The following is a 27,600-nucleotide window of genomic DNA, read 5'->3' as shown; positions in this document are numbered from 1 at the left end:
CATAAAGCGAGCATTTCTAAAACTACTGTTGACTCTATCTTAAAATGAAAGTATATTCTTCAATTGCTATCTTCAGTGAGTGCAGTAGATGTTTCAGTCAGCACACGCCTATAAAAATGGTAGTATGCATACTACTAATCATTACCAACCCCGGCCTAGAAAGAGACTCCTGTGCATTACCATGAATCATGATGATAAACCATGGTTGATTAACTATACATATTGGCATGTTTCCACTTGACTTGTTACCATACAAGTTTTTTTTAAAAGTTCCAAATAGAACATTTAATACTTCATAAAACAAACAATGCCCATTTGCAAAGCATTTACAATGTAAATACCCAAGTTACATTGTCTGAACCAAAAAGTAGAACATAATTACAGACAGCATAAAGCTTCTCACAAACCCCTTACATCAAAACAAATCAGGTGTTTTATGTCTCAACTATAAATTCGCTTTCAGACAAGTGCCATTCAAGCTTTTTCCTCGTCTTAAACACCATCTTTACCTGCCTACATAATTACTTGCATTTGCATAAGATCCGTCCAGAAGCCACTGCAATTTGAGAATCCATAACTTAGATACTAATATTTATGTCCACGAAATCATAATCAAAATGAACAGACTCTAAAAAATGTGAACAGAACAAAAAAACCTAAACAAAAATTTCGTTCAAGGCACACAAAGATTTTAATATATAACATGTATGAATCACGGGAATTTATAATTCTCATTCTTAACCTTAAATTCCAAAAAGTAAAGAAAAACATCTGAGAACCTACCCAAATCGACCCAAGAACCAGATCTAAATGTCAGGCCCAGTCTTTAAATGCTCAGATACCGATTCGTGCCAGTAGGGCCTGGCTTCCGCATCCGATGCGGACGGATGCGGAAAGCCTCCGGATGCGCTGCAGGTGCTGCCCGGAAGCCACCTGCAGGCATCCGGATGTGGTTGGAAGCTGACACCCGCAGGCATCCAGATGCCTGCGGGTGTCAGCTTCCAACCACATCCGGATGCTTGCGGGTGGCTTCCGGGCAGCACCCGCAGGGAATCTGGGAGCATCCGGATGCATCCGCGGGAGTTAGGCAGGAAAACAATAAAATATAGTATATTTTAACTTAACTTTCATAACAACATGTGGCTAAAAGCATTTTTTAAAGTGTTTTTTCACAATAAAAACCTAAAACGACCCTAGAAGACAACATAGAAGCATTCACAAGAGTCATTTTAGAATTTTGTTTGCCACTCCTTCATTGTGAAGCTAAGTTCAGCATTTTCGAAGAGGATCGATTGAAGAGGGAGAGATAGCTTTCTCAAAGAAGTTTAAAGCTTTCTCAAAGAAGTTTAAACCATTCAAGGTAAGTGATCAATTCTTTTCTTGAGTATTTAGATGAATTTTTTTGAGTTTTTGATGATTTTTTTCAAGTTCTTGAAAAAAATTTTAAAGTTTTTTTCCAATTTTTTTTTTTTGAAAGATATGTAGAAGCAACTTTTTTAAAGATATGTAGAAGCAACTTTGGGTATCTATTTTAGTAGTTTTTCTCACTTCTTTCCAATTGTATGCATGATCATTGATATTCATAGTTGTTAGGAACTAATTAAAATTTATTTATTTTCTTATAAAAGAGGCCCATTGGACACCGCATTTAAAATGGGGGCAAGAGACTGTGCTGAAGAAGCTATTGCACGTTGCCTCTATGCGAATGGGCTTTCTTTCAACTTGGTGAGATCACCATATTGGAAGGAAATGGTGGCAGCAATCAAAGAATCACCAGCTGACTACAAAAGCCCGGGCTATGTTAGTGTGGCACGTGGTGCATCTAGCATAAGTGGAACCATGCTTGGTTCAAATGATCTTTCAGCAGTTGGAGATGACAATGAGAATGTGGATTTTCTTGTGAATCCCTATGATTCAAAGTCAGACTCTGATTGATTGAATCTTCAGACTTCAATCATTTACCATGTTTTTAAATTTTATTTTGTTCGAATCTTGAACATGACCTATTTGAACTTATCGTTTAAGAGTCAAGACTAAACGCTAATGTTGGACAAGCACATATTGATGTTGATATATGAATATCATATGAATTTTGAAATATCTTGAATTTTGTTTAAGGGTTCCAGTTAACTGTTTAGTATCATAGATTCATAGTCATATTATGATTTATCAAATGATTTGTTTTTGTGTATTTCTTGCATTTCTTTGCATATGTTAATATTATAATATATATATATATATATATATATATATATATATATATATATATATATATATATATATATATATATATATATATATATATATATATATATACGTTTCCTCTCGCATCCGCATCCTTAAAAAACAAAAATCCCCGCATCCCATATTCGCTTCTGGAATCCGCATCCGAATCGGTAACTTAGTTTAAATGTAACAAATACACAAACCTCAATGAAACGGATTGAACACTACAAGGAAATCCAGAACCTTGATAATGGAAAATATGCAGTCACCACCAATCCTATAGAATATAATGAAAGGGTGAGTGAAGCACTGTAAATTACAGGCCCCAAAGTTTAAAAAGGACAAAAATTAAAAAGGAAGATACCACTCTCATTTGGCTGTAAATCAACACCTTTAAGATCCAGTGGAGAATAAAAAACATCAATTGCTCCCCCGTTAAACTGTATGCACAGCATGAGGAAATGCAAAAATGATGTGATAGTGAGATACTTCGGAGTTCCTTGTAACTGCCAAATTCAACAAATAAATCATATGAAATTCTTATATTCCACAAGTCAGGAGCCTGAATAGATGGACACGTAGAGATATAATTCAAAGAAATGAAAAAGTACAGGAAAAAAATAAGAAAGAAATAAAAGATTGAACAGGACAAACCAAGGAGCATTATTCTAGATTTGATTTCATATAAAATGAAATAAAATTCAAATCAGACTGCAGGAATTAATTTTAACCTAGATGATAACTGTAAGTTCACTGCAGATGCCATGTCCTTGACTGTTTACTGTGGGAAGCCCAATCAACACACAAAAACTTCTTTCCTTTCACTATTTATGAGACTCGCTAGAATCTTTCTGAAATCAATTTTGAGTCACCATGTGACCCCCAGAATTGCCCAAGTATGCCTTGCACTATTACCACACGATTCCAACAACACAATTCCAAACCAGTCTGACTCCACAGGCAATTCAGACCAGTAACTGATTCTGGCACAACTCTTACCTGGGTGATCAACCCGAACTCCATAAGGAAATCTTGTCCACAGACAAAAAATACGACTCTAACCTTAAAAATAAAAATACACAATAAAGCTTCATTTTTTCTCATTCTCCTATCTCTAATTATTGTGTTCTTCCACTGTAAATGTTATTCAGTCATTTTTAAGAGGCCTCTGAATGACCTTCAGTGGATTTGAAAATAATGTGACCAGATTTCAATTCCTTGCTCTCCTGCATCCTAATGATGGATCATGTAGTATGATCTGAAATGTTGATGCTAAAAACTATCACACCATCAATCGCAGAAGAGAAATTAAGCATCTAATATAAATTGTGGAAATCTGATAAACTTAGTTTGAGACCTTTGTTTATCTTTGTATTTTGACTGTTCTTCTGAGTTCAACATTTTCTGAGTTCAATTCTGACGACAACTATTATTGAGGAAAAGTTGTTTTTTCTTGCTTTCTCATAACTTTCTTTTTGGCACTGATAGGCCAATCAGGAAACTTGCTATTTATATTTTCACGATTTTCATATATTTTCAATTTCTCATTTCATTGTGAAATTGGAAAAGCAACCTGAAACTGTTCTTCAACTTGAGGGAAGCATAAAGATTTTTCAAATTTAATCTTTGATTCAAGAAAAGCACATGAATCCCCCCCCACTCAATCCCTCATGGAGATTGTGAAAATTATTGTAAAATCCTTGTAACAGTATCAAATTATTAGAAACCTTAGAAGAGTGAAAATTAACGTAACATCCACCCAAGGAAAAACAAGGAAAATTCCCAGTGCATGATGAAGTCTGCCCTAGAACAATACAAGGAAATCTGCCCAAGTCTAGGCACCTTGAAAATCGTTTAAGCATTGATATATTACACAAACACAAGAAAACTCTACCCACATAGAAAAGTTTAGCAGAAAGTGAGACTGTCCTGAGTTCTAGAAGAAAGCAAGATAAAGCTTGACACACAAGGAAAATTAGAGAAGAAAGCCATAAGATTGCCATAATAAAGAAGAAAGGAAAAAATGCATTCTTTTATCCAAGGATAAGCCGACCAAGTATACATAAAGAGCAACCAAGCTCATTGAAACTCAAAGAAAGGAAACGTAAAAAAGATAAGAATAAAACAAGGAGATTGACCTCACTATCGCTATATATATATATATGAACTTGGACCTTCATTCATGGACAAGTTGAAAACTGCAGCTCTGGAGCTCAATTCTTAACAATATTTTTTTTCTGATTTCTAAGCATGGTGAAGCTGAGCACTTCAAAAATACCGTACGCTGCTGATTTTATATTTATGATCTATCTGTTGCGTTTAAACCTTCCAAGGTTTCAAATTGCTATTCTGTGCACACTGCATATCATCTATATGGTGTTTTGGTGCGTCTTCAAATGTCCAAAATTTTCTTTTAGGGTACTCAAACTTGGGGGTACTTGGGTACTCAAACTTGAACAGAACAAAAAACTTGAACACGAATTTAGTTTAAGGGACTTGAAATCTTGAATTTGGATATAATGAACCTACTCAAATCTGACCTCAAAATGCTGATTTCAAATAGCCAAGACTCTTGGCAAAATTACAATGACATACAATTATGGTGTTTTGCTGAAATAAAAATGCAAACCTACAGTTGCAAATTTTAAATTAAAAAAACTATGCAATGACCATGATCTCCTAATGCACTCTTATGAAACACTAATGACTGAAATTTCACTACCTCACTAACATTTTTTTAACAATGCAAAATAGGTAGATTACAGATTACTATACTGAGATGCAAATGTCTGCAGTAAAACTGGGAATGAAGAATGCTGCAAATCAAACCCTAATATTGCCAGTAGATGAAAACTTTGATCACACAAATATCCCCAACAATTCATCCAATTGATACCACCACAATGTTTTGCTTTACAGTACAAGTAGAAAGTCTGAAGCAACTTAGTCTGAAGCAACTTCCTCAACTTTGCAATAATTCAAGCGATCTTTCACACCATCACAATTGCATACCAATTGAGAGTTTTCGTTCTCAATAGCCAATCAATGGTGACTACTTGCAGAAACCCTAGGCTCCACAATGCACATCAACAAATATCAACAATAAATTTGGATGATATACAATGAGCCCTCAATGCCTATTTATTCTTTTTTCCTTGATAGGTCAGCCTCCTTTTTAGTTTTTTCTCCGCTTCTTCCAACAACCTCTAGAACATTATTTTATTAAGTGACTTTATAAAATATATCACTTTATTAAATTAGTTAAATATAAAGTTACCTTGTAATATATATATATATATATATATATATATATATATATATATATATATATATATATAGACTGCAAGAATCGGGTGCAGCACGCACCCCCTATAAACTGCAGTGCGCCGGGTAAACTTTTTAACGTGACTGGTAGCGCTGGCCCAACACGCCCACCGGTACCACGGGGACAGGGGAGACTAGAACCCGTGACCAACCCTCTGCAACAAGAAAGATTTAGCCAACCGAGCTAGGGTCCCCGCCTTGAAATATATATTTTTAATTTGATAACTTTATAAATAATTAACTCGTCCAAAATGGGAACATTATAGGTCCGCCCCTCCTAAAATTGCTTGGCCTCAAGCAATCTTAATGTTGGATGCTGCAAAATCACTTCTCCCTCCCAAGTAGCATCTTCAACAAGTAAATCTTTCCACTTAACCAAATACTCTCTAATTACTCTCCTGTGAAGCTGCTTCTCTCTACTATCCAAAATGGATTCTAGCACTAAGATCAATTTCCCCTCATCATCCAAGGGATGTAATACTGCAAAAGGCAGCACATTCTGACCCAACGCTTTTTTGAGGCGTGATACATGAAACACATTATGCACTCTACGGTCTATGGGAAGCTCCAACTCATAAGCCACCTCACCAACTCGCCTGACGATCTTGAATGGTCCATAATAGCGTGGCTTGAGTTTCTTTGCACCACTCTTCTTGAGAGTAGTCTGCCTATATGGCTGCAACATGAGGTAAACCATATCATTTACCTCAAAACTACACTCAGCCCTCTTCTTGTCTACATACTGCTTTTGGTTCTGAGCTCTAGCAATGTTGTCCCTGAGAGTAGCAACCATATCCTTACTCTCCTGTAATAGTTCACTTGCACGAGGTACCCAACTGTCTCCCAACAACAAATCTAAGAAACTAGGTGCCTCATAGCCATAAAGTGCCATGAAGGGTGCCATTTGTATAGTCATATGGTATGTAGTATTGTAACAATACTCATAGAGATATATCCCTCTGACCCAAGCTCGTTGTTGATCTGCCACATAATTCCTCAAATACCTTTCCACCCATTTGTTTACAATCTATGTTTCACCATCAATCTGTGGGTGATAACTGGTGCTAGGTGTAAGCTCAGTGCCACAACATCGAAATACCTACTGCCAAAACTGACTCGTGAAGCGGCTGTCCCTGTCACTCACAATACTCCGAGGCAAACCATGTAATCTGAAAACCTCCTTGAAGAAGACCTCTACCACCTGAGTTGTTGAGTATGTAGTAGCGATAGGGAAGAAGTGAGCATATTTTGTCAACCTATCCACCACCACATAGATACAATCGTGCCCCTAGGCCCTGGGCAAGCCCCTGATAAAATCCATAGAGATGCACTCCCACTTCCTGTCAGGAATAAGAAGTGGCTGTAGGAGACCTACTGGATAAGTGCTCTCTTGTTTGTTTTGCTGGCAAACAAGACACTCACGCACATATTGCAAGACATCAGCCTTAAGCCCCTTCCAAGTGAATCGCTCCCGTACTAACCTGTAAGTCTTGAAATACCCAGGATGGCCTGCTGTAGGTGAATTATGGAGTGCTCTCAAAATCAACTGCTTCACTTTCGATCCTAGGACTAAGTAAATCCTGTTCTTGTAAATGATCAAATCATCTACGAGAGTGTACCTAGTGTCGATCGCTTTTCCCTCTACTATATCAGAGGCCCATGTGTCTCTAGCATATTCTGCTACAATCAAGTGTCGCCAATCCTCTAATATCTTAATCATAGAAGTGAGGTGTGGCCTACGGGATAAAGCATCTGCAACAATATTTTGTGTCCCCTTAACATATGTGATATCAAAATCATAGGCCTATAACTTACTCACCCACTTTTGTTGACGATCATTCAAGTCCCGCTATCCCAAAAAGTGCCTCAAACTATTATGATCAGTTTTAATACAAAATTTGTTGCCCACAAGATACTGTCGAAATTTGGCCAAGGCATGCATGATGGCCAACATCTCCTTATCATATATGCTGAATGATCTCTCAAGCCCTCTGAGTTTCCTGCTCTCATAAGCTATAGGATGCTTGTCCTGCATGAGTATAGCACGAACTCCCTCTCCAGAAGCATCACATTGAAGCTCAAATGGCTTCGTGAACTCAAGCAATGCTAATACTGAGCATGTAGTCATAATTTCCTTGAACCGCATAAAACAGTCTTGTGCCTCCCGAGTCCACACAAATGCCCCTTTCTTCAGCAAATCTGTCATGGGTGTTGCATGTCGTGAGTAGCCACTGACAAACCTACGATAGAATCCACATAGACCAAGAACCCCCTTAACTGTGTAAGGTTCTCCAATGGTGGCCAATCAACAATAGTGCGGATCTTTTCAGGATCCATTCGCACTCCTACACTAATGATGTGTCCAAGATTCAACAGTTCTGTCATCCCCAAATCACATTTGGACTCCTTGGCATACAAGGACTCCCTTTGTAAAATGCTCAATACTGTCTCCAAGTGCTCTAAATGTTCCTGCAATGTCCTTCTATAGATCAAAATATCATCAAAGAACACCAGCACAAATTTCCTCAACTGATGGTGGAAGACCTTGTTCATAGTGGATTGAAAAGTGGCAAGTGCATTAGTCAAACCAAAAGGCATGACTACAAACTCAAAATGCCCACAATGACATTTGAAAGCAGTTTTTTCAATATCTTGCTCTCGAACTCTGATCTGGTGATAGCCTATTCTCAAATCATTTTTTGTGAAATAGCAAGCCACATGCAATTCATCTATCAGCTCATTGATGCGTGGGATGGGATACCTGTTCTTTATAATTCTCTTATTCAACACCCTGTAATCAATACACATCCATAGAGTACCATCCTTCTTTTTTACCAAAACAACAGAAGATGCAAAAGGTGACTTACTTAGTCGGATGTGTCCCATTGCTAGCAACTCCTTGATGGTCCTCTCGATCTCATCCTTGAGTCGTTTTGGGTGTCGGTATGGTGTGATTATGATAGGCTTAGCACCTTCCTCCAGCTCGATAATGTGCTCAATACCTCTGTCCGGTGGCCTACCTGGTGGAAACTCAATGAATACCTTCTCATACTTGATTCTCAATTTCTAAATATCTGGATGATATTCAGTCTTATGTTGCTCCTCCTGGGTAGGCATCAAGGCGCATATTGTCGCCGACTCTATATTATTATGCCTGGCTAATCTCTCCAACCGCCTAAATGAGATAGTCCTGACATCACCATTACGAATAGCCTTCAGCACATGAGTCCTGCCATCCACCTCGAATCATATCTCCATATCCTCCAATCTCAGGTTAACCTCCTTCAAAGAATGTAGCCAATGCATCAAAGAATGTAGCCAATGCATCCCAAGTACTATGTCCATGTCACCCATGTTTACCACATGATAGTCCGCCTTAAACTCATAGTTGTTCAGGCGCAAAGGTAGATCTCACACCATCCTATCACAACGAAGAGTATATCCATCAGCTACCTTGACTCTTAGTCCCTCGAACTCCTCAGTAATGAGTCCACGCCTCTCCACAAATCGTGCATCAATGAAATTATGCGTGGCACCTGTATCCAACAAAGTAATAACCTTTTGTACTGCCATGACTACCCGAAGTCTGAAAGATCCCTCTCTTTGAATACTAGACAGACATGCCTCCTGTAAATGTAGCTCTGGAGCCTCTTTTTTCTCAGCACTATCTACCTCCTGTTCACCCTCTACCTCATCAGGATCCTCATCATGGTGCTCTGAGCTATCTGAATCTGAACCCTCGTAATAAGCCCGCATCACCCGGTTAGCCTTCCCCTTAGGCCTCATAGGACAATCATGACAAAACTCATAGGGACCTTTGCAAAAGAAGCATAGCTTCTTCCTAGGCAGGTCATTAAGCATTTCCTTCTCCCAAGGTGCAACTGACTTGCCTTTTGAGTCACTAACCTTCTCTTTACCCTTGCTGAATTGTAATGTCCCTATTTTTGGAGGAGTTAATTATTAACTTAATAAAGTGATATATTTTATAAAGTCATTAAATAAAACAATCTTCTAGAGGTTGCTGGAAGAAGCGGAGAAAAAATTAAAAAGGAGGCCGACCTATCGCAAAAAAAAGAATAAATAGGCATTGAGGGCTCATTGCCTATCATCGAGATTTATTATTGATTTTTGCTTGTGCGTTGTGGAGCCTAGGGTTTCTGCAAGTAATCACACAATTGGCCATTGAGAATGAAAACTCTCAATTGGTACGCAATTTTGAGGGTGTGAAAGATCACCTGAATTATTGCAGCTGTGGGAAGGATATTTCAGTCCTTTCACTTGTGCTTAATTGCTGGTTTGGAGTTTCAATTGGAGTTGCACTTTCATTATATCATCTTCAGCATTCAATCTCCACCATTTGATCAATCCAGGTTCTTCATTTCAATCTGTAGTTGCAACAAGTTCTCAATTGTATACAGCCAGTTAGGGTTTCTTTGTAATGTGCCAGGTCATAATGTTTTGGTGCTGAAAATTGCCATATCATTTGTAAAAACATTTGGTTTTCATTGAATGAATACATTGGCACTATTATTTCTTTTATTCAGCAATATACTTTCAGCAATGTATTAAATTTAGGATTTTTTTTTAGTGGCCTATTGGAAAGGGACATTACAGTGGTATCAGAGCGGTTTCCTGCCAGCCTGATAGGGTTTATGCAACGAATTTAGTTTACAAAAGAACCAACATAACTGAGAATATGGCTGAGAGACATTCTCAAAGCCCACCCAGAACTATGCATGATGATGAGACTTTACAGCATCAGGAGAGGCTTCTACAGTCAATAGAGGCAAGTACACAAGCAATGATGGTTATGATGCAACATTTGATTGGGGAAAATAGGAGAAATAATCATAATAATGACTAGGATGACAGGAGCATAGCAGGATCACAACATAGGACACGGTCTGGAACAGCTGACAGACCCACACGTCCTACATTCAAAGGAGAAACTGTAGCATGCACATCTGATGCTATGGTAACAGATATTGTAGATGAACTTCGACAAGCAAGGAATGAGTGGGATTCATTATCAAAATATGTACAAGATGGATGGACATTTGACAGGTACCTGAACTATAGAGCTGCCAGGCAGAAGCAAGTAGATAAACAAAGTGAGTTGCAACAAGTCACCAACAAGTTGGTATTACCCACATTTGATGGCAGTGGAAAAATGACTGCTCGTGCTTGGATTCATGCGATGGACACTTTCCTATCTCTGAAGACTATGATAGAATTTGAAGCACTCAAGTATGCCACTTTACACTTAGATGGAGCAGCACATGATTGGTGAACACATGGCATGATCACATTGCAACACAATCAGGTAACCACTTATCAGGAGTTTGTGGATAGATTGATAGAAAGGTTTGATAAAAAAAATCCTGAAGTTTATTTCCGAGAGTTAGCCCAGTTGAGACAATCAGGTGGCTTAGAACAATTTATCAATGACTTCCAGAAGCTTGCAGTGATGGTGCCTGACATTTCAAAAAGGAGGCTAGTCATTTTATTCACAGAGGGATTAACTGAACCACTCAAGGGGTGGGTAAAGGCCTTTGATCCTCCTACATTACAAAAAGTCATGAAGAAAGCCCGCAGTATGAAACTTGCAGCTCCAGCAAACCGGTTTAGTTCAAAGGGTTTTCCATCATTTAGAGATAACAAAAGGGAATTCAGCAAGGGTAAAGAGAAGGTTAGTGACTCAAAAGGCAAGCCAGCTGCACCTTGGGATAAGGAAACGCTTAATGACCTACGTAGGAAGAAGCTATGCTTCTTTTGCAAAGGTCCCTATGAGTTTGGTCATGATTGTCCTATGAGGCCTAAGGGGAAGGCTAACCGAGTGATGTGGGCTTATTACGAAGGTTCAGATTCAGACATCTCTAAGCACCATGACGAGGATCCTGATGAGGCAGAGGCAAAGGGTGAATAAGAGGTAGATAGTGCTGAGAAAAAAGAGACTCCAGAGCTACATTTACAGGAGGCACGTCTGTCTAGTATTCAAAGAGAGGGATCTTTCAGATTTCAGGGAGTCTTGGCAGGACTGAAGATTATTACTCTGTTGGATACAGGTGCCACGCATAATTTCATTGATGCACGATTTGTGGAGAGGCATGGACTCATTATTGAGGAGTTTGAGGGACTGAGAGTCAAGGTAGCTGATGGATATACTCTTCGTTGTGACAGGATGGTGCGAGATCTGCCTTTACGCCTAAACAACTATGAGTTTAAGGCAGACTATCATGTGGTCAACATGGGTGATATGGACATAGTACTTGGGATGCAGTGGCTACATTCTTTGAAGGAGGTTACCTTGAGATTGGAGGATATGGAGATATGATTCGTGGTGGATGGCAGGACTCATGCGCTGAAGGCTATCCATAATGGTGATGTTAGGACTATCTCATTTAGGCGGTTGGAGAGATTAGCCAGGCATAATAATATAGAATGGGCGGCAATATGCGCCTTGATGCCTACCCAAGAGGAGCAACATAAGACTAAATATCATCCAGATATTCAAAAATTGAGAATCAAGTATGAGAAGGTATTCAGTGAGATTCCACCAGACAGAGGTATAGAGCACATTATCGGGCTAGAGGAAGGCACTAAGCCTGTCATGATTACACCATACCGGCACCCAAAACGACTCAAAGATGAGATCAAGAGGACCATCAAGGAGTTGCTAGCAATGAGACACATCAAACCAAGTAAGTCACCTTTTGCATCTTCTGTTGTTTTGGTAAAAAAGAAGGATGGAACTCTACGAATGTGTATTGATTATAGGGGGTTGAATAAGAGAACTATAAAGAACAAGTATCCCATCCCACGCATCGATGAGCTGATAGACGAATTGCATGGGGCTTGTTATTTCACAAAAATTGATTTGAGATCAGGCTATCACCAGATCAGAGTTCGAAAACAGGATATTGAAAAAACTGCTTTCAGATGTCATTGTGGGCATTTTGAGTTTGTAGTCATGCCTTTTGGTTTGACTAATGCACCTGCCACTTTTCAGTGCACTATGAACAAGGTCTTCCACCATCAGTTGAGGAAATTTGTGCTTGTGTTCTTTGATGATATTTTGATCTATAGCAGGACATAGGAGGAACATTTAGAGCACTTGGAGACAGTATTGAGCATTTTACAGAGCAAGTCCTTGTATGCCAAGGAGTCCAAATGTGATTTGGGGATGACAGAATTGTTGTATCTTGGACACATCATTAGTGCAAAGGAGTATGAATGGATCCTGAAAAGATCCGTGCTATTGTTGATTGGCCACCACCAAAGAACCTTACATAGTTAAGAGGGTTCCTTGGTCCATGTGGATTCTATCGTAGGTTTGTTAGTGGTTACTCACGACATGCAGCGCCCATGATAGATTTGCTGAAAAAAGGGGCATTTGTGTAGACTCGGGAGGCACAGAAGTGTTTTATGCGGTTCAAGGAAATAATGACTACATGCCCAATATTAGCATTGGTTGATTTCATGAAGCCATTTGAGCTTTAATGTGATGCTTCTGGAGAGGGAGTTGGTGTTGTACTCATGCAGGACAAGCATCCTATAGCTTATGAGAGTAGGAAACTCAGAGGGGCTGAGAGATCATTCGGTATATCTGATAAGGAGATGTTGGCCATCATGCATGCCTTGGCCAAATTCAGACAGTATCTTGTGGGCAGCAAATTTTGTATTAGCACTGATCATAATAGTTTGAGGCACTTTTTGGGATAGCGGGACCTGAATGATCGTCAACAGAAGTGGGTAAGTTACAAGCATATGATTTTGATATCACATATGTTAAGGGGACACAGAATATTGTTTCAGATGCTTTATCCCATAGGCCACACCTCACTTCTATGATTCACATATCAGAGGATTGGCGACACTTGATTGTAGCTGAATATGCATGGGCCTCTGCTATAGTGGAGGGAACAACAATCGACACCAAATACACTCTCATAGATAATTTGATCATTTACAAGAACAGGATTTACTTAGTCCCAGGATCGAAAGTGAAGCAATTGATTTTGAGAGCATTCCATAGTTCACCTACAACAGGCCATCCTAGGTATTTCAAGACTTACAAGTTAGTACGGGAACAGTTCACTTGGAAGGGACTTAAGGCTGATGTTTTGCAGTATGTGCGAGACTGTCATGTTTGCCAGCAAAACAAACAAGAGCACACTTATCCAGCAGGGCTCCTACAACCACTTCCTATTCCTGACAGGAAGTGGGAGTGCATCTCTATGGATTTTATTACGGGCTTGCCCAAGGCCCAGGGGCACGATTGTATCTATGTGGTGGTGGATAGGCTGACAAAATATGCTCACTTCTTCCCTATCGCTACTACATACTCAGCAACTCAGGTGGCAGAGGTCTTCTTCAGGGAGATTTTTAGATTACATGGTTTGCCTCAAAGCATTGTGAGTGACAGGGACAGCCGCTTCATGAGTCACTTTTGGCAGGAGATATTTCGGTTGTGTGGCACTGAGCTTACACCTAGCACCAGTTATAACCCACAGACCGATGGTCAAACAGAGATTGTAAACAAATGGGTGGAAGGGTATTTGAGGAATTATGTAGCAGATCAACAGCGAGCTTGGGTCAGATGGATATATCTCTATGAGTATTGTTACAATACTACATATCATATGACTATACAAATGACACCCTTGATGGCACTTTATGGTTATGAGGCACCTAGTTTCTTAGATTTGTTGTTGGGAGACAGTCAAGTACCTCGTGCAGGTGAACTATTACAAGAAAGTAAGGATATAGTTGCTACTCTCAGAGACAACATTGCTAGAGCTCAGAACCAGCAAAAGCAATATGCAGACAAGAAGAGGACTGAGGGTAGTTTTGAGGTAAATGATATGGTTTACCTCATGTTGCAGCCATATAAGCAATCCACTCTCAAGAAGAGCAGTGCAGAGAAACTCAAGCCACGCTATTACGGACCATTCAAGATCATCAAACGAGTTGGTGAGGTGGCTTATGAATTGGAGCTTCCGACAGAGAGTAAAGTGCACAATGTGTTTCATGTATCACGCCTCAAAAAGGCGTTGGGTCAAAATGTGATGCCTTCTGCAGTATTACCTCCCTTGGATGATGAGGGGGAAATTGATCTTAGTGCTAGAATCCATTCTGGATAGTAGAGAGAAGCAGCTTCGCAGGAGAGTAATCAGAGAGTATCTAGTTAAGTGGAAAGATTTACCTGTTGAATATGCTACTTGGAAAGGAGAAGTGATTTTGCAGCATCCAGCATTAAGATTGCTTGAGGCCAAGCAATTTTAGGAGGGGCGGACCTGTAATGTCCCTATTTTTGGAGTTAATTATTAACTTAATAAAGTGATGTATTTTATAAAGTCATTAAATAAAACAATCTTCTAGAGGTTGTTGGAAGAAGCAGAGAAAAAATTAAAAAGGAGGCCGACCTATCGCAAAAAAATGAATAAATAGGCATTGAGGGCTCATTGCCTATCATCGAGATTTATTATTGATTTTTGCTTATGTGCGTTGTGGAGCCTAGGGTTTCTGCAAGTAGTCACAATTGGCCATTGAGAACGAAAACTCTCAATTGGTACACAATTTTGAGGGTGTGAAAGATCACCTGAATTATTGCAGCTGTAGGAAGGATATTTCAGTCAATTCACTTGTGCTTAATTGTTGGTTTGGAGTTTCAGTTGGAGTTGCACTTTCATCATATCATCTTCAGCATTCAGTCTCCACCATTTGATCAATCCAGGTTCTTCATTTCAATTTGTAGTTGCAACAAGTTCTCAATTGTATACAGCCAGTTAGGGTTTCTCTGTAATGTGCCAGGTCATAATGTTTTGGTGATGAAAATTGCCATATCATTTGTAAAAACATTTGGTTTTCATTGAATGAATACATTGGCACTATTATTTCTTTTATTCAGCAATATACTTTCAGCAGTGTATTAAATTTAGGGTGTTTTTTTAGTGGCCTATTGGAAAGGGTCATTACATGAATTCCCCTTTGTTATCTCTAAATGATGAAGAACCCTTCGAACTAAACTGGTTTGCTAAAGCTGCAAGTTCCATACTACGGGCTTTCTTCATGGCTTCTTGTAATGTAGGAGGATCAAAGGCCTTTACCCACCCCTTGAGCGGTTCAGTTAATCCCTCTATGAATAAAATGACTAGCCTCCGTTCTAAAATGTCAAGCACCATCACTACAAGCTTCTGGAAGTCATTGATAAATTGTTCTAAGCCTCCTAACTGTCTCAATTGGGCTAACTCCCGAAAATAAACTTCAGGATTTATTTTATCAAACCTTTCTATCAATCTATCCAAGATCTCCTGATAAGTTGTTACCTGATTGTGTTGCAATGTGATCATGCCATGTGTCCACCAATCATGTGCTGCCCCATCTAAGTGTAAAGTGGCAATACTTGAGTGCTTCCAATTCTGTCATAGTCTTCAGAGATAGGAAAGTATCCACCTTATGAATCCAAACACAAGCAGTCATTTTTCCACTGCCATCAAATGTGGATAATACCAACTTGTTGGTGACCTGTTGCAACTCATTGTGTTTATCTACCCGCTTCTGCCTGGCAGCTCTGTAGTTCAAGTACCTGTCAAATGTCCATCTATCCTATGCATATGCTGGTAATGAATCCCACTCATTCCTCACTTGAGGGAGTTCATCTACAATATCTATTACCATAGCATCAAGTGTGTGTGTTGGAGTTTCTTCCCTGAATGTAGGACGTGTGGGTCTGTCAGCTGTTTCGGACCGTGTCCTATGTTGTGATCCCGCTATGCTCTTGTCATCCTGGTTATTATTATGATTATTTCTCCTATTTTCCCCAATCAAATGTTGCCTCATAACCATCATTGCCTGTGTACTTGCCTCTATTGACTGTAGAAGCCTCTCCTAATGCTATAAAGTCTCATCATCTCGCATAATTCTGGGTGGGCTTTGAGAATGTCTTTTAGCCATGTTCTCAGTTATGCTAGTTCCCTATGTAAATAGAACCCTTTTGATTTTTTCTTTTGAAAACTAAATTAAATGGTGGCTAGTAAACCCTGTCAGGCTGGCAGGAAACCGCTCTGATACCACTATAATGAACCTACTCAAATCTGACCTCAAAATGCTGATTTCAAATAGCCAAGACTCTTGGCAAAATTACAATGACATACAATTATGGAGTTTTGCTGAAATAAAAATGCAAACCTACAGTTGCAAATTTTTAAAAATAAAAATAAAACTATGCAATGACCATGATCTCCTAATGCACTCTTATGAAACACTAATGACTGAAATTTCACTGCCTCACTAACATTTTTTAACAATGCAAAATAGGTAGATTAAAGAATGCTGCAAATCAAACCCTAATATTGCTAGTAGATGAAAACTTTGATCATACAAATATCCCCAACAATTCATCCAATTGATACCACCACAATGTTTTGCTTTACAGTACAAGTAGAAAGTCTAAAGCAACTTCCTCAACTTTGCAATAATTCAAGTGATCTTTCACACCCTCAAAATTGCGTACCAATTGAGAGTTTTCGTTCTCAATGGCCAATGGTGACTACTTGCAGAAATCCTAGGATCCACAATGCACATCAACAAATATCAACAATGAATTTGGATGATGATATACAAGGAGCCCTAAATGCCTATTTATTCTTTTTTCCTCGATAGGTCGACCTCCTTTTTAGTTTTTTCTCCGCTTCTTCCAGTAACCTCTAGAACATTATTTTATTAAATGACTTTATAAAATATATCACTTTATTAAATTAATTAAATATAATGTTACCTTGTAATATATATTTTTTATTTGGTAACTTTATAAATAATTAACTCGTCCAAAATGGGAACATTACATTGGATTGAAAATCTCTTTCATGCCTGCAATTAATTGTTTTGATCCTGTTAATCAGATTAGAAAACTTCCAGAAGTTTTAAGAAAATTCCCTCTGAACTCGAAAGAATTTTGAAAATTGAATGTAAAACTCCCTGAAAATATTGAAAATTCTTCTGAAATGTTTGATCTGTGCCAAGAAATTATCATGAAATTTTCTTCTTGACAGTCTGAAAACCATCCAACACATCCATTGACCCTGACCACAAAGACATTAATGAAACCTAGAAAAAAAAAAGAGTCACAATATTCAAACAAACCTTTACTACATTGTGCATCATCAGATATTAATTATAAATTTAGAGGTGTATTATAGAATAGATAGCCTTTATAAAATCCATTGATCCTACTCAACATAAAACACAGAACCACTATTTACAAAATAAAACGCATACAATATCAAAAAAGACCTGAAAAACACATAAAATGAATGCAGGAAACACCCAGCACTCAAAACAAGCATGCACAAAATTGGCAGAATCCCACAAACCATGTGGAAGAGAGATTACAACAATGTCACCCGATAATCCCAAATTAGATAAAAACTCCCCTAAAATTATAAAACGTCATAAAAATCTTCACTACAAAATCAGCAGCTTAAAATACTGCAAAAGCCTTCAAAAGATACTATATTTCAGCAAAACAAATAATTGAAAAACATTCAGATTGGAAAATATTCAGACCATGTGACGATAATATCCTAGCACGTATCAAAAGCATCACAACTTCAAAGCCAATATACAATATACACTTGATGCCAGAATAAGAATCCACCCACAAAGCCAATATACAATATACACTTGATACCAGAACAAGAATCCACCCACAAAGCCATACAGGATAATAAAAATCCTTAAACTTTATACTGAAAAATAGGAAAAATATCCTTAAGGTCTTATAAACCCTCACAACAAAGTCAGCAGTGCACAAAATTCAGAAAGAATTGCAAACCCTTATCTCAAGTAAAAGCATCAGATTTTTACAGTTCAATTATAAAAATGCCAAAACAAAAACCGAATTTACACTGTTATATGATGACAATAAAATAAACAATTGTAGTTACACCACTCATTAAGGAAAATCATGACAAAACACCCAAACAAAAATTAGATAATCTCGCTGTACCTACCCCAAAAATCAAGTTTGCAAGTTTTCCAAAAAATTGTATCCATTGCACAAACTGTACACCAGGTTTTTCATGATTCAGATGGAAAAAATTATACCCATTGTACTTCACCTGATCCAAACTGATTTTATATCTAACCAATCCTATTTACAGCGTACATGATAGCATGGCACTCATCCAAACCTGTAAAGCAGAAAACCCTATACCAAAAACAATCACCATAAACCCTACCACAAAACCAACCTCCCAAAACCCCTAACTGAAACCAAAACATCTCCAAGAGCCCTAAAATCCATAATAATCAACCTAAACCCCAATTACACAACCAACAACACTAAAACCCTAACTTGAACCAAAAGCACCAGAATTTATAAATAATTATGGAAAAAACAACAAAATAAAAAGCCCACTCTTTAACATATCCAATACAAAACCTTACACACAAAATCAACTCCACACAAATCGTACAAAACAGCGAAGTCAATCAAAAGCACAAAATTTCAAAGCTGAAAAGCTAGAAACCTACCTATGAATGAACTTCATCCGCCTCGTCCTCCTCGGGCACAGCCTCCATCTCCAACTCAGACTCCTTCAGTGGCTCAGCGGGCTGCACATCAGAAAGATTACACTCCTCCTCATCAGGATACCTGATAACTACAACAGGACAGACGCAGTGGTGAACACGGTAGTCGCTGACGCTACCAAGCCTGCCCTTTGAGTTCCTCCTGGAAGCCCCAAATCCTTGACTCCCCATTATAACTGCGCTGAGGCCAAGCCTCTCGACCTGAAGAGTTCTAGAAGAAAGCAAGATAGAGGTTGACACACAAGGAAAAATTGGAGAAGAAAGCCAAGAGATTGCCATAATAAAATAGAAAGGAAAAAATGCATTTGTCTTATCCAAGGATAAGTCGACCAAGTATACATAAAAAGCGACCAAGCTCATTGAAATTCAAAGAAAGAAAAAGTAAACAAGATAAGAATAAAACAAGGAGATCAACCTCGCTATTGCTATATATACATGAACTTGAACCTTCATTCATTCACAAGTTGAAAATTGCAGCTATGGAGCTCAATTCTTAACAATGTTTTTTTCTGCTTTCTAAGCATGGTGAAGGTATTGGATGATTTTCAGACTGTCAAGAAGAAAATTTCATGATAATTTCTTGGCACAGATCGCACATTTCAGAAGGATTTTCATTTTTTTCAAGAGTTTTCCATTCAATTTTCCAAATTCTATCAAGTTCAGAAGTGATTTTCATGCAATTTTCTTAAAACTTCTGGAAGTTTTCTAATCTAATTAACAGGATCAAAACAATTAATTGCAGGCTTGAAAGAGGTTTTCAATCCAAATTCAAGATTTCAAGTCCCTTAAACTAAATTTGTGTTCGGGTTTTTTATCCTGTTCAAGTTTGACTACCCAAGTACCCCCCGAGTTTGAGTACCCTAACAGCAAATTTTGGGCATTTGAAGATACACCAAAACACCATATAGATGATATGCAGAAAATTGCAATTTCAAACCTTGGCAGATATAAACACAATGGAGAGATCATTAATATAAAATCGGCAGCATACAGTATTTTAGAAGTGCTCAGAAATCCATTGATCCTAACCGCAAAGACATTTATAAAACCTAGATTAAAAAAATGAGACACTAAATTCAAACAAACCTGTACTACATTCTGCATCATCAGATAATAGATATTAATTATAAATTTAAAACAAAATAAAATGCATACAATACCAAAAAAACCTGAAAAACACATAACATGAACGCAGGAAACACCCAGCACTCAAAACAAGCGTGCACAAAATTGCACGATCCCACAAACCATGTAGAAGAGTTGTTACAATAATGTCAACTGATAACCCAAAATACATATATACTCCCCAAAAAATATAAGACTTCATACAAATCTTCACTACAAAATCACCAGCTTAAAATACTGCAAAATCCTTCAAAAGACAACCATATTTCAGCAACACAAATAATTGAAAAATATTCAGACCACATAACGATAATATCCTAACATGTATCAAAAGAATCACACCTTCAAAGCCAATATGCACTTGATACCAGAATTAGAATCCACCCACAAAGCCATACAGGATAATAAAAATTCCTAATTACAGAATCAACAGGAACCAAGGTAGCGAAATTCCCCAAATTTCCATAAGCCCTAGATGCAAAGACACGAAATAAAAAGACTCACAATAAAATAAGAAGCACACAGCATTCCAAACCCCCAATAACTATGCAATTCCTAACCTCTAACAAAAGTATAAAACTGTCAAAACCTCTAAACATCGTAACCTGCAAAGGAAAGTTGTTGTTGCAGGCACAAACTGCCATAAATCTTCTAATTTTGAAAGCAACAACAGTACAAATGCCAACATCATGAAAACTCCTTAAAATTTATACTGAAAAATAGGAAACATATCCTTAAGGCCTTATAAACCCTTGCAACAAAATCAGCAGTGCAAAAAGTTCAGAAACAATTGCAAACCCTAATCTCGAGCAAAAGCATCAGATTTTTACAATTCAATTATAAAAATGCCAAAAAAAAAACCGAATTTACACTGTTCAAACCAGGAATATACAATGCCATCGGAGCTGTGACTGTACCAATCTCATATGTTGACACTTAAAAAAAATATTTATAGTTACACCACTTATTATGGAAAAACACGATAAAACACCCAAACAAAAATTAGATAATCCCACTATACCCTACCCCAAAAATCAACTTTGCAAGTTTTCCAAAAAATTGTATCCATTGCACAAACAGTATACCAGATTTTTCACGATTCAGACAGAAAACATTATACCCATTGTACTACACCTGACCCAAACTGATTTTATATCTAAACAATCCTATTTACAGCGTACATGATAGCGTGGCACTCATCCAAACCTGTAAAGCAGAAAACCCTATACCAAGAACAATCACCATAAACCCTAACACAAAACCAACCTCCCAAAACCCCTAACTTAAACCAAAACATCTCCGAGAGCCCTAAAATCCATAACAAACGACCTAAACCCCAATCACGCAACCAACAACACTAAAACCCTAACTTGGACCAAAAGCACCAGAATTTATAAATAATTATTGAAAAAACAACAAAATAAAATGACCACTCTTTAACTTATCCAATACAAAACCTTACACACAAAATCAACTCCACACGAATCGCAAGTACAAAACAGCAAAGTCAATCAAAAGCACAAAATTTCAAAGCTGAAAAGCTAGAAACCTACCTATGAATGAACTTCATCCGCCTCGTCCTCCTCAGGCACAGCCTCCATCTCCAACTCGGACTCCTTCAGCGGCTCGGCGGGCTGCACCTCAGAAAGATTACACTCCTTCTCCTCATCAGGATACCTGATAACTACAACAGGACAGACGCAGTGGTGCACACAATAGTCGCTGACGCTACCAAGCCTGCCCTTTGAGTTCCTCCTGGAAGCCCCAAATCCTCGACTCCCCATTATAACTGCGCTGAGGCCAAGCCTCTCGACCTCCAAACAGAGACGCTCCTTCATGTCATGATCCTTGACGATGTGGATCTTAAACGGAATATGGGCATCCACAAGGGGCTGCGCCAGATCAGTGGCCTTAGTAGATGTGAAATTGTCGAAGTCATCTTCGAGCTTCTGCTGCGACTCCTCATCTGTATTGCTGTCCTCAACAGAGAGATCAATGGAACCCCAATCGGCACCGTAAAGGACACTTGTGGGGCGCACATGAACCAGAATCACGTTGTCCCCGGGCCGCAGATAATTCGCCACCGCCCATTTCACTGCAAACGCAGACTCATCACTCAGATCCACCGCTATACCGATCTTCCTGTGCCCACCCTGTGCTGCTACTGAAGTCGACGACAAAGGCATTTTCTCTTACCGACAGGAAAAATTTACAGAGAATGATGGAGAAAATTTCTCTGTTTGGGATGATTAAGAAAGGTAGAAATATTAGTGTCGTGCTTCTTGTTACGTGATCGTCGCCTCCTGCTGCATCATCTACATGACTCCAATTCGTTGCCTTTCTCTAAATAATATTTTCGCTTTTTTCTTACCCCAGTTTTTGGCCTTTTCAAAAACCCTGCGTGGATTTGGGGTTTATTTATTTATTTATTCCGCCGTGGAAACGCGGAATCGCCGTCAGTTTATTCCATTTTATTCGTTGCAATCATTTCGCGGATAGGTCTTTTTAATTTCTTGTTATTATTATTTATTATTTATTATTTGATTATGAACAAGACCGAGAGTTTTTTTTTGCTCTGTTGGGGTTTTCTTGCTTCATGCGAACTTTCAGTCTTTTTTACGTACGACCTTTCGCTTGCACTTTCCTTCTGTCGGCACTTGTCATACCGCATTTACTGCGGGAGCTTTAGGTTAGGTTATAATGGCTTCGGCCAGCGGTGAACCAGTTGTTTCTGGTGTTCACGTTGCTGCTTCGGACTGCCATGGGGCCGCCACCGAACAAACGCCCACGCAAGTTTGTCCCGAAAGTTTTCCACGAGGTAATCCTGATATTGTCCTTCCTTTGCAAGAATTTGATGTTGCATGTGACTAGTTAGAACAATATACCTTGATAGGGTATTTTGTTGATAGGACTCCCCCTGAAGCTATGCTCAGAGAATGGGTCAACAAAAGCTGGACCCCTCATGGCGTCCGCCTTGACGTTGTGCAAAACCTTACCAAAAGTTTTTTTTTATTTCGCTTTGCTAACCCGTCGCAAGCTAACGCGGTTTTTACCAACGGCCCTTGGTTTGTGCGTTCCTCTCTGCTTGTTTTTCAGAAATGGTCCCGAAACTTCTCTGTCTCGGACGATAAAAAGCTTAGGGTTCCTGTTTGGGTTGAATTCCCAGGTCTACCCTTGCCCTGCTGGCCTTTTATTGACTCTATTGCCCAAGCCCTTGGCAAAGTTGTTACCAAGGAGCTAGAGAATTTTTTTAATGCTCACCCTCAGCGGCGTGTTTGCATTGAAGTTGATCTTTCTAAAGATCTCAAGGATTTTGTGGAAATCCATATTGGCGCTCAAACCTTCGCACAGAAGGTGCTTTACTTGAACCTACCTAACACCTGTTATAGGTGCCAGTCTGCAGAACACAAGATCAGGGATTGCCCTTTGGCCACGCCTAGGGTCAAACCCCAGCCTAAAGCGACGCCTGTCAAGCAGGTCGAAGGAAAAAAAAGAATGGGTTACTGTTGGGCGCAAAGGCAAGCCTGCCTTGAATCCTTTGGCCCCCAAGCCATCCTATGCGACAATTACCGCGATTCCTCCTGCTTCCACCGAAGTGTCAGTGCCTGCTAGTGTGGAGACACCAGTGGCTTCTGTTGCACTTGTTTTGGTTTCGCAGTTTTCAGACCCTGCTGGCTCGCAGGGGATTAAGGCAGCCACCAGGACCTCGTCCTTGGCTAGGGCTCATTCTCCTCTTGCAGTCTCTTCTATAGTACCACCAGCAACAAGGCATTCTTGCAGTCCTCCTGGACGTGCGGAGATATCAAGGGTCAAACGGCAGGCTATAAGTCCAGAGGATTTCCCGTCTGACTTTCACCCGATTTCTACCTTTTTACAGAATAGTTACTCCTCTCTCGAGGACGAGAATGATATGGAAGATTTTTCATGAACTTCCTCTCTTGGAATGTTCGAGGTCTTACAGACCTCCCCAGAAAATTCTATGTTCGGGATACCCGTCATAGACTTGGGAATTTAGATTTTCTTTGCCTGCAAGAAGTTAAGATTTTTGGTTTCATGCTTTCTGTTGCTTGCCACGTCATTTGGCAGGATAGCGTCATGTTTTCTTCTCAGCATGAAGCTGGCCGAGGTGGTGTAGTTACTCTCCTGTCACCTCGCCTTCATTCTGCTATTATTTCGCACGGTTCTGACCCCACACACCGTATTATTTGGCTTTTGTTTTCCATCAACAATCATTCTTTTGGAGTCATTAATGTTTATGCCTCCAATAATGTTGTGGAAAGAGCGCAAATGTGGGTTTGGCTTGCTAACAACCTGCCGCCAGCTACTTGGATCCTGTGTGGGGACTTCAATATGGTTGAAGTGGCCTCTGACAAAGATGGCATTCTGCCTTTCCGTTGGACAGCTGGCGAAAGAGAAGTCTGGTTTTACATGCGTCATAAATTGGGCCTCTTTGATCCCAATACTAGCCGCTGTCATGATAATGGGGCTTGGCACACTTGGTCCAATTTTCGAGCCGGTCCTGACCGCATATTGAAACGTCTTGATCGTGCTATGATCTCGACGCAATCTTTTTTTTATTTTTCTAAAGATCGTGATCTACCTGTCACTCCCCTAATAGATGTGACGTTGTCAGACCACTATCCCATTTATTTTAGCATTTCTTGGCAAACAGCTGTCCCCAAAGTGGTTAAGTCTCAATTCTTCCTCAACACGTCTGTGCTATTGCATGCCTCCACCATCTCCCACATAAAACGTGTCTGGAATTTGGAACCACATCCACATTTCCATCGAGGTTGGATTCAATGGTGGAATGATGTCATTACCAGAACGGCTCATTTTTTGCGCATCTACGGGCGTCAACTGGCAATTTTCAGAAAATGATCTTATGAAGCCAACACCCTTGCCCTTAAAAAAGCCTCTGAAGCGCTCACCTTCAACCCCTTTGATGTGGATCTTCAACTTCAGCTTGCCAAGCTTTGCCATGAAAAGCAAATTGTTGATAACTATGCTGCCCGAGGAGCTCAAATCAAAGCCTATCTCCACTGGTTGGAAGTTGGCGACAAAGCCTCGAAGGAGTTCTTTCAGGCTCTCCGAGCCCGTCATACCAATATTGAGATTAAAAAGATAAAACAGGGAACTGATGTTCTTTCCAGTCTGCCAGACATCCTGCAAGCTTTTGTTCTTCACTATGAGAACATTTTTGCTTCGTAGGGCCATTCAGTTGCTCAGGAGGAGGCTCTCAGAAAGTGTATTACTGTTACTCCAAACTACCTCGCGGTTGAGCAACTCACTTTCTGTGAGCAACTTCTTTCCCTCCGAGACTTTAAAGAGGCAGCTTACTCCATGGCGGATGACAAATCGCCTAGGTGTGATGGATTTCCCTATGAATTTTACAAACATCTTTGGGAGCAAATTGGTCCTGATCTGCACAAAGTCTATCTTGAAGCATACCATTCTAAAAGCTTAGGAGCGATCATAAATAAAGGCAATATTAAATTCATACCTAAAGCTAGTGATCCTGAGGACATCTGCAACTGGAGGCCCATCATACTCCTGAATGTGTCTTATAAGATCATTGCTAAGGCGCTCTCTCTCAAAATTCGCCATATGCTTCCTCTAATTGTGCGGCCTGAACAAACTGGCTTCATCAAATCTAGGTATATTCTTGACAATATCATTACTGTCTGGGAAGGTATGGAATGGGCCCGTAAGTCCAAGCAACAGGCTATCTTTTTAAAGATAGAGTTTGCTAAAGCCTATGATCGCATTGAATGGCCTTTCATTTTGGCTATGCTCCAGGCTCTGAGTTTTGGTCCCAATTTCCTTCAGTCTATGGAGATACTCTTTGGTGACGCTAATGCTTGCATCACCATCAATAATTCACAATCTGAAGCTTTTGGACTTTTTTGCTCCATCAAACAAGGTTGTCTGTTAGCTCCAGCGCTTTATGTCCTTGCTGCTGAAGGTTTTGGTTATTTACTTGCTCACTTTGTGTCTTCAGGGCTGGTTCGTGGCATTTCCTTGCCTGATTCTTCCTCCCAAATAGTCAATGGTCGTTTTGCTGATGATTCTTTTCTTACTCTTCTTGACGATGAAGAAAATATCAAAAATGTTTTAAATTGTCTTGATACTTTTTGTCAAGCCTCTGGCTCTACCATTCAATGGCATAAAATGCTCTGTTATCGACAGTCTTTTTTGCCAGCTCCACCTTGGCTCAACCAATTCCAATGGAAATGGGTTACTCATGGAGAAACTTTCCGCTTTCTTGGCATTCCCTTTGCTTTACAGGCTTCCCCTGTGGAACTTTGGAATGCTGTGCTTACAAAGATTACCAAAAAGCTTGATTATTGGATCACTAAGCCGCTTTCTCTGGCTGGTAAATTCCAGATTTGTTCTAAGATTTTGGCTACCACCCATGTGTTTTATTCTTCTTGTCGGGCTCCCTTCAAAGCTTCCTATCTCAAATTAGAACGTTTGCTCAGAGATTTTCATTAGGCCTCTGGATCAGACCATCATGGTTTTCACAGAGTTGCTTGGGATTTCTGTTGTCTCCCAAGGGAATCTGGGGGTCTTAGCCTGCTTTCCACTCGAAAGCAGGGCCTTGCCCTCTGTGCTAAATGGATTATCAGAGCTATTTCTGGAGATGAAGCCTGGAAAATTCTTGTCAAGCATTGCATCTCTTCCAGCTTCCCTGCTAACAGACCGGCGTGGAAGGGAATTTGTTTTCAGACCCTTCTCACTATGCGTGAACCAGTGGTCATACAGGGCTCTTTCATTATTAAGAGCATTTGGAAAGCCTGGGAAGTTGTTAAACCTTGGCTTTGTTGGGCTGGTGATGAGTTTCACAATGGGCTATCCTTAAATTAGCAAAACATTTGGTGGTCTCCCCTGTTTGCTTTCTAGGGTATTCCTCTTGCGAAGACTTAAGGTGCCAGTGCTCTACGTTTCTATAAACGTGGCATTCGCACTACCAAGGACATTTTTTCAAGAGTCACCATGAATTTCAGGTCTTGGGAGGATATGCAAGTTCAATACCGCCTTGTACGTGCTGATCGCCAGACTTATAAGCTTCTATTGTCTTCCATCCCTATGCACTTACTTCATAAAGTGGGGATTCAGTCTGTTCGACCTTGGTGGTATGATTGGAAGTGGTTTCTTGCCACTCCATTTACCAATTATAAGCCCAATATGGGATACAGATGGCTTTCGCCCGACCTTCCGATGGTGGACACGCTTAATCAACGGTGGCATTTGCACTCTTCGCTTTCTCAATGGAGAAAACAGTTCGACACCATTTGGAGTGCCATTACAGAACCCAAGATTGCTCACTTT

At 39.5% G+C, this 27,600-nt stretch overlaps 1 protein-coding gene across 1 annotated transcript; it reads right to left on the bottom strand.

The window, feature by feature from the left end:
- Positions 1 to 189: 189 nt before the first annotated feature.
- LOC149553939 (Adenine nucleotide alpha hydrolases-like superfamily protein) lies at positions 190 to 22,603 on the bottom strand. The gene is made up of 2 exons (XM_089789273.1): positions 21,822 to 22,603; positions 190 to 556 (listed from the first exon to the last, which is right to left on the bottom strand). The coding sequence occupies exon 1, from the start codon at positions 22,452 to 22,454 to the stop codon at positions 21,822 to 21,824; it is 633 nt and encodes a 210-aa protein (XP_089645399.1). The 5' UTR covers positions 22,455 to 22,603; the 3' UTR covers positions 190 to 556.
- Between the last annotated feature and the right edge of the window lie 4,997 nt (positions 22,604 to 27,600).

This window comes from Cupressus sempervirens, chromosome 6 (genome assembly GCF_028749045.1).
Source record: "Cupressus sempervirens isolate cs-2001-9-10 chromosome 6, ASM2874904v1, whole genome shotgun sequence".
In the NCBI taxonomy this organism is placed as follows: domain Eukaryota; kingdom Viridiplantae; phylum Streptophyta; class Pinopsida; order Cupressales; family Cupressaceae; genus Cupressus; species Cupressus sempervirens.
This window is presented reverse-complemented; position numbering and strand designations above follow the sequence as displayed.